General features: G+C 31.3%; 1 protein-coding gene across 1 annotated transcript; it reads left to right on the top strand.

Annotated features, from left to right (window-relative positions):
• Positions 1 to 4507: 4507 nt before the first annotated feature.
• On the top strand, positions 4508 to 7625 carry LOC149145996 (uncharacterized). The gene is made up of 3 exons (XM_089447860.1): positions 4508 to 5177; positions 5843 to 5972; positions 6103 to 7625. Exons 1-3 carry the CDS (start codon positions 5042 to 5044, stop codon positions 7133 to 7135), a joined length of 1299 nt encoding a protein of 432 aa, XP_089303986.1. The 5' UTR covers positions 4508 to 5041; the 3' UTR covers positions 7136 to 7625.
• The last annotated feature ends 1445 nt before the right edge of the window (positions 7626 to 9070 follow it).

The raw sequence follows: 9070 nt of genomic DNA, 5'->3' as shown, positions 1-9070 counted from the left end.
AGAAAAGCTTAGGATGCCCCAACACCACTCCTCATATTCGTCAATTGATATCAGGCTAGGAAACATAATTAAAGGAGCAAGCTCAACACAGTAATCTTGATTTGGGAGAGTGGTTATCCTTAATGCAAGATACTGGTCATTCTAGGGGCAGATACACCCAATTCCAGCACTCGGTTTACTTATATTGGCTTATGAAGAACATAGTGGTAAAAGATATTGGGTGAAGCCCAATTGGGCCACCTAAACCAAATTTTGAGCTCCATGAAATTCATAGGGAATTTCAGTTGATAAAATGTCAAATCCAACTTCAAAATATCTGTCTGAGCCAAATTGAGAAACATATCCCTTGTCTTCCACAGAAAGAGTTGTTGGGTTCGAGCTTCAAAAATCCCGCACCTATTGAGACGAGTAATGGAGTGACTAGAATGGTTGTTTTTGTGAAACAATTGGGTAGTGTTTTTTATGGCTATACAAACTTTTAATTGTTGTTTTAGATATCTAGATATTAGGAATATTAAGGATAGTTAGATTTATATTGCACTTTTAGACAATGTGAGAACATTTTAATTTTGGATGGCTTATCATGCAATTAGATGGCCAATAGATTGGGTTTCCAAGTGGGCCACTTGAGGAAATCTAACAATTGTTGGATGTGTATTCATACATGCGTACTTTTGATATGAAATAGAAAGGTTTTGCCAAAATTACAAAAAATAAAAAAATATTGTATGATAATAATTAAATTTAAATTAAAAATAATTTATTAATATCCATTTAAATTAATATAGGTAAAATATTTAAATTTAAATGAATTAATAATAGATATGTTTTTCCTTATATTTTAATTTTTTTAGTTTGTGATAATATGTTGAATTGTTTTAATTAAAAAAAACTAATTATAAGAATTAGATACTTTGGTTAACACATATATATTTTAAATGGTTCTTATCAAGTTACAAAACCATTATAAAAACTATTTAAGTTAATCTCTTTTTAAAAAAAAATTACAACTTGTTTTATATTGTATTTTATTAAATTTGATATAATTTGAAAAATCAACAATATGGAACTTGTTTATTTTATTTGGGTTTAATAAAGCCAAAACAATCCTTTTCTTTTAGTGATATATTTAATATTCAAAATTACTTAAAGATGAAAAAGAAAAAGAATGGTATCCACAAAGTATTAAAAAAAAATGAATTACTTGGAATTTTTTTAATTTTTAATATTTAAAAAATATTTTTAAACTATAATAATTTTGATAAAATAAAAATTTGAGTGATAAAAAGTGATATCCACAAAGTATTAAGAAAGAAATAAATTACTTAGAATTTTTTTAATTTTTAATATTTAAAAAAAAATATATTGTAATTTTGCTCAAATAAAAATTTAAATCGATTAAAACTAAAATTTAAATATTTTTCAACTTCAACGTTTTTAATACCATAAATTGTAATTCATTACTATAAATCACTAATATACAAATATTTAAAAATTAAAAATCTATATAATAAAACTTAAATAACCCAATCAAAAATCTATATAATAAAACTTAAATAACCCAATCAAAAAATTGTATTGGTATAAAATTCAATTCAAAAATAATTTTAAATAATATATTTGAATAATAACTAATAAAAATAATTAATTTAAATAACACTTTTCTAAGTTTTACATATAAATTTTTAACATTTATTTACAAGTAATTATGAATGTGTTGATTATTTAAATGTATAAGTTCAATTCCAATATATTTATTAATTACTTATCTAAATCTATTTCGAGAATATATATATAAAATTAATTATATATTTGTTTAGTAATCTTCGGCAAAATCACATAATTAATCTTATGTCGAGGAGTTTCGAACCAACTAGTGTGGTTCATCGTCAGGGCAAGTTGAGGAACTAATCTGGCTTAGCTTGAATAAATAGAGTGTGCAGAGACTCCAACGGCTATATTGCAACTAATTAATTAAGTCTAAATTCCTTAATAATATATATTTATTAATTTCTAATAATGTTTTATAAATAATAGAATTATTAACTCATAAATGTTTATAGTAGTTTTTTAATTAATTAAAGTTATATTTTGTTTTCAAATTATTTGAAATTTTGTATTTAATTTATAAAAAGCAGATATATATTTTTTGAAAAATTCAGATGACGATGTATGTAAAAGTATTATATAAAATATTATTAAATTCTAATTTATTTTTAATTATGTTAAAAAATAAAAATAAAATAAGATTAATCATGGAAAACTTTTGTTATAATAATATCTTTCCATTCAATTATCTAAAAAAAATAATTATATCATTTATATTATTTATGACATAGTCAAACTTTATAAGTGGTGTGAGAACTTTTGAGTGGGGTGAACCAATTTATAGTTTTAAAATAATATTTTAACAAGAATTTTTTTTAAAATTTTTATTTTATATATATATATATGATGATGATGATGGTGGTTAACGTTCGCTGAGACCAAATAATGATCTATCGGACCTAAAAAGACAAATTATTTATTTTGATTTAAGATTTTATTCCTATACTCAAAAAGCTTGGAGAGAAGCCTCCGGAGTTCACTATAATTTTGGCATTGTAAAAGGCTAGGAAGGTCATTATTGTAACAAAGGTTGTGAAATTGAGATCTAATGTGGTTGTATGCAGGGCACTCTAAGAGGAAGTGGTTTTCATCCTCGATGCTCCCATTCTCACAAATATGGCAGATCCTTTCCATCCATGGCGTTTTAGGAACTACCTAGCGGCCAGTTTCGCTATGGAGCTCATGAGAATTCGTTCTAATCTTTGCTATATTAATTTTCTTTTTTGAGCTAGTTAGAATAGAGAGATAATTTTGATCTTCAAGGGTGGGGTTGATGACCTTCTTATAATAACTTAATTTTCTTTTAGACGCTAAATCTTTCTCACACCACAATGATGATGATGATGATGGTTAATGTCCACTCAGATCAAATTTTGGTCTATGGACCTAAAATAATATTTCAACAAAAATTATTATTATTATTATTATGATTATACTTTGTTTTTTAAAGTAAATTTAACTCTATAATCCAAATTTGCATATTAATAAATATAAAAAATTATTATATTATCATTATTATTATTCCATTTTAGTTTATTAATATATATTTATGAACTTCTAATAATGTTTTGATAAATAATAAAATTATTAACTCACAAATATTTATAATAGTTTTTTAATTAATTAAAGTTATATTTCTTTTTCAAATTAGGTTAACTTTTATATTTAATTTATAAAAATTAATTATATATTTTTCTAAAAATTTATTTGATAAAATATATAAAAATACTATAACAATATTATTTTTTATTAGATTAAAATAAAATAATATTAATATATTTAATGGAAAAACCTTTGTCAAAATACCACTCAATTACCGAAAGATTTTAATTATATCACTTATATTATTTATGACATAGTGAAACTTTATAAGTGATCTGAGAACTTTTATGGAGTGATTTAATTTATACATTTACAATTATATTTAAATAATAATTTTTTTATAAATTTTTATTAAAAATATAGGAATTATTTTTAGTGATTTTTTTGGCCTTGATTTATATTATTTAAACTAATTTTTTCAACACTAAATATAATTCCAAAAATATATATCAATTTTTTTTAATAATAATTAAAGTGGTACTTTGTCTACACAAATCAAATTTACCTATCAATAAACACACTCAATTTAATCACGCTTACCGAGTCCTCCTCGGTATCCATGAGAACAGAAGCTGCGTCTAAAACATTTATTCATGGCAGTAATCAAGAAAAGTTGAAACCCTCAAGTTTCAAACTGTTCGAAGACATTCACGAATCCCCTTGGGGATTAAAAAAAAAGTCTTAGAAAACGGAAGAGTGTGTCATCGGGATTAGACAAATTTGTTTCTCTTAATGTAAAATAATGGAGCGCATGGGACCTCTGGCCATTTCTCGCTGCAGCTCGTTTGTGTGGAAAACAGAGAAAAAATTCTACCGCTATTAGGGTTTTGTTGTGCGTAGGGGCGTTGACCTTAGTGCCATTAGGTGGCGTTTTGTTCTGTGTTTTGGGTTTTAAAATTCTGGGTGGGCTAATGGCGGCTGCGCAAGAAGCGATGTGACAGTGGATATTTGAAAAATTAATACTACGTAAGGAATAAGAAAGAGTACATTCCTATTCCTAAAAATAAAATTAAGTACGCGTTGCAGATGTCAAGTCAATGAGACTGACGACCATTGTTACCCAGACGGGATTACACAGGCACTCCACTTACTTCAAACCCTATTCTATTCTTATCATAAATGTGTATAATATTATTATTATTCAAATCCAAGGGGTGCCTGCCATGCAATTGGGAAAATAAAGAGGTGTTTATTATAGGTGCCTGTAGATGATAAGGGCATTGATTCCAGAACGAGAAGGACAACCACAAAACACACAAATTTCTCCCCTCCATTGCCATCTCGGCGTTAAGGGGAAGCTGAACTCATAGGGCCCAGTCTCCACCATCACTTCCTTCGTCACTCTATATATGTTTTTATGGGACCTTTCGTTTCTCCATATTCATATTCATCTCTGCTCTCTCTCTGTTTCATCAGGAAAAGAAAAGCAAGAAGAGGAGAGAAGATCAGATCAGATTTCGTGCTACCCACCTATATTTCTGACTCCCAACTTCCAAGTCATCCTCCGTGGAAGGAATTTAGGCCGTGCAGATCCTATTTTGGTTTGAGATTCAGGCCATTTGGGGCCAGATTGTATTGTGCACAGTTGCCTGACGAGACAGTATAGATATAAAGGAAAATTTCTGCTGAGAGGACAGTTATCAGGACCAACAATCCTGTACTGAGAAAGGCTCAGGTCCGTGGACCTGAAACCTTCAAATCTCAGAGCTTTCAATAAGTTGAGTTTGTAGCTGGATTCTCTACAGAAAAGCCCTTTTTCTCAGTTAATCTGAAGTTATCTCGGCTACCCATAAGCCCTTTCAAGGCCAATTAGTTGGAGTAATCTGAAGAGATGGGGAGAGCCCCATGCTGTGACAAGGCTAATGTGAAGAAAGGACCATGGTCTCCTGAGGAGGACTCTAAACTGAAGGAATATATAGAAAAGTGTGGCACTGGAGGCAACTGGATCGCTTTGCCCCAGAAAGTTGGTATGGCCTCCTTCATATATCAATATTTCATCCAGAAATTTAATAGATCGGCCCTATATTCAATTCCTTTTCAGTTTTCTAACAGTAGGGCTCAGTATTCCTAGGCCATAGAAGCATTCTTCTAAGCCACCATCGTCTGATGAAAGTCCTGGAAATTTTGCATTCATATCTAATTATGATATCTGTGTTGTTGTGAAGATGTTGCAATTTGCTTTTAGAGACATGGGCAAGGATTTTAACATAAGTATTCCATGGCATGGTCCTTAGGATTCTAGGTTTTGTAATGATGTCATTAAAATTTATGCTATCTCTACAAGAAGAATGACAACAGGGTTTAGGTTCTTTGATCTTGTGTTAGGTGTTTTGAATATTGCCGTTTGGAGTTGGGTTCTTACTAGATTGATTTTGTTTCATAAGAGATTCCATTTCTTTAATTAAATTGTTTGAACTAGTTTTCAGGCCTAGGTATTTTGTTTATAATAGCCTCTTCTGGCAGATACAATACAGCCTTAGGTTATCAGTATGGATGGTGTTAGAGATAGAGTCAAAGGCTGGACCAGTAAATTGAGAACTATTTTCATTTTATGTATATCTATCATTTCACCTTAGGAATATGAGTATCCTGCAGCGCTTGTTGTACTTATCCTTGCTCTTTCTGTATACAGGTTTGAAGAGGTGCGGAAAGAGCTGCAGGCTTAGATGGTTAAACTATTTGAGACCAAACATAAAGCACGGAGGGTTCTCAGAAGAAGAAGATAACATCATCTGTAACCTCTATATTAGTATTGGTAGCAGGTAATCTACAATCATCCAGCCTGTGAGATTCACATATAAAAGATAAATAGTAATTCATTCATCTGCAAAATCTTTTTGTAGTTACTGATTGGAAAACAAGACCTGACCTGAGATTTCTCACATTGTACAGGTGGTCTATCATTGCAGCCCAGTTGCCAGGCAGAACAGACAATGATATCAAAAACTACTGGAACACAAGACTGAAAAAGAAACTGCTAGGCAAACGAAAGGATCACCAAACCCGTCGTCTTGCTGCTGTAAAACAAGAAAGAAAGGACTTGCAAAGCTATGTTACACCAGAGGCCAATACAAGCGCACACATCTATGGCCTACATCAACATCCTGGAGGGCTAGATCACCGTATGGGTATCGATATGAATGGCCCTTACTCTAATTTTGGCCCTAGATTATACTCTCAGCTATTTGAGCAAAATTGTGGCCCAACAATTACTGAATCCAGTTCAAGTTCAGAGCCAGCCACATATCAGCTGAATCCTCAACAAGTCCTTGACCAGGAAGTTTCTGACCGTAATTCTTGTCTCAGGAAACTTCTCCAGAGGCTTGAAGGAACTATGGTCGATCATCGTTCAAATAATTGCATGCCCATGATTGGTACCAACTCCCAAATACAGCCACTGATCAACTGCATTAATCCCTCAGAGATACAGCATTCCACTGCTCTTATTCAATATAACTCAGATGCTGCAAGCCAGATTTCCTACGAGGCATCACCCTCTCCCTTCATGTATGCAAGACACATGGAGAACCATATAAAACCAGAAAATCCATCAGCTGCGTTAATCCAACATGATAATTCACTGGTTTTTTCTGCGTCTAGTTCCCCTGAGGAGGGAAACTATGAATCTGCCTGGATGAATACGTTCAATGCAGAAAACAACAACTTGGGAGCCTATGGATTCCCAACAGAATTAAATGATCTTTTATTATACAACAATGATCACTCTCTAGTACAGCAGAAAGAAGCCTGCAACTATGCCAGTGGGTCAATCAACACCATGGACACTTCTGCATGGACCCAGCATGCAGATCTAAGGTCATCTACCAGCAGCTGCCCAAGTATTAATTATTCAGATCTTCTACCATCTCAACACTCTCTGCAACAAGAGATTCTCTTCCAGGAGGGAGCCATCTTTGAACTATAGCAGGCAGTAGTGTATACCTCATGCTTTCATAAATTTTTCAGTTTTGGAGTGTGTGTGTATATACTGTAAGTAATATCTGTGGTGCATTCTATACATAACACTACGGAAAATAAAACATTCTATCTACAGATGGTAATTCTCAGACTTAAATATGTAAAAATAAATAGCTATTTTTGCTTGGAATTTAATCCTGCTACTCATGTTCGTTTGAGTGTAGCAATCGTCATTGTCTTCTTCTAAAGGGATTTTAAATTAGTCAGTCATCAATGATAGGTGTTCCTCCTTGGCGCTTGGGCTTCTGCAAACAGAACGGTATGTAATTATTCTTCTCGTTATGAAAGCGTACAAATGGTTTCATGTAGGGTTCCTGTATTCATCTAGCGTACCTGTACTCATGGTTTCTAGGGTTCCTGGATTCATCTAGGGTTTGTGTACTCATGGTTTAGTGCTGTGAGCGCTGTAATATTGTTTCGTCATATTCTTATTTGATTATACTTTGAATACAAATATATTTTCTACCAAATAATGTGTTTTACATTTCTTGTAACAATTCGATCAGCAGTTTCTCAAAATAATTTCCAACGTATAGGAAAATCACATGTACCAGTATCAGGCTTTGCATAAAGAACATCATTTCAGATTTGTAAAGTTACAGTGCATTTTCTTGCCTTAAATGGATGAAAACAATTATGGGCCATGAGTTAGATCTGCGCGCAATTGCGTGAATAAGTTTGTGTTCGTTCGTGTTTGTGTTTTGGATTCGGCAAGCTAATTAGGACAGTCATTACTTGACTATAATGAAATCAAGCTTCGCCAAAATATAGAATTTCGTCATTGCCATTATCATTATCCTGATCTAGATTGCTGCATGAGGAAAACCCTAAAACGAGGAAACTGTGTCACTGAATATTTAGCTAAAGAAGCTAGGCTTCCTTGTTGAGCCGAGAGACACCAGGTACTCCATGAAATTTCGTTTGTTTGCTTATTTATGTTATGACAAATACATCAACAGATATAAAAAGCACTGACCTCGATTTATAAATCTCCCCAACTCGATCTTTTTCATCCCTCAACAAGTTACTAGATGTGAAAAGAAATCTAGTGGAGTAATTCCAATCTATCACTTATTTTGCAATGCACATTTTTGTACATAAATACAGAAACATAGATTTCAAGAGAGTCAACTGACTTATCAGATATATCCAGAGATAGTATAACCTTTGATGACAGGAGTAACCCTAGCTATGCTTTTTTACATGCATAGAAACGTAGATGTTAAGATATCCAACTTTTGACTTATAAAGTAGTATAGTGTTTTATTTTTTTATCTTATAAAGTAGTATAGTGTTTTAAATCACAATAATTATATTATCAAAATAAAAATAAATCCATAACTAAAACACTTAAACATTTGCACCATCTATATCTAAAATTAGTAAGCCTTTTCATAACAACACTAAGCCTATTAGAGCTACTTTGTAAATTAGAATGGGTTTATACCATACTTGCTAGTTGTTATGAATGGAAAGCTTTATGGGAGATTTTGAGGATTGTGTCTTGTTTATGAAAGTGCAATCCCATAAACGTTATACTTAAGATATGAAAGTGCAAAAACCGGGTAGAAAAAGGTTGTATATAAAAGAGCAAGTTCTTTGGTTTTATACAAAAGAGAGCAAGGTCTTTGTGTATGTATTCATTTTAAAACAAGATTAATTATAGTTTTTAATTATAAATTTAAAATTATAAAATAATATTGTAAAATTATTTAACTTTATGATTTAAGGAGAAATCATCTAGATATGATACTATATGATATGTGAAAGAAAATGAATTGAAGTTTACTCCCGGTGCAAACAAATAGACAGGGATATGGATGAAGAATTCATAAAGAAATTACAAAAATTTAGAGATATGGATGAAAAATTCAAAAAAAAC

The sequence above is a fragment of the Pinus tabuliformis genome, chromosome X, assembly GCF_031772625.1.
Source record: "Pinus tabuliformis cultivar Carrire ecotype Pingquan chromosome X, CPIR1, whole genome shotgun sequence".
NCBI classification, from domain to species: domain Eukaryota; kingdom Viridiplantae; phylum Streptophyta; class Pinopsida; order Pinales; family Pinaceae; genus Pinus; species Pinus tabuliformis.
The sequence above is the reverse complement of the archived record's forward strand: the minus strand, read 5'-3'. Positions and strand labels throughout refer to the sequence as shown.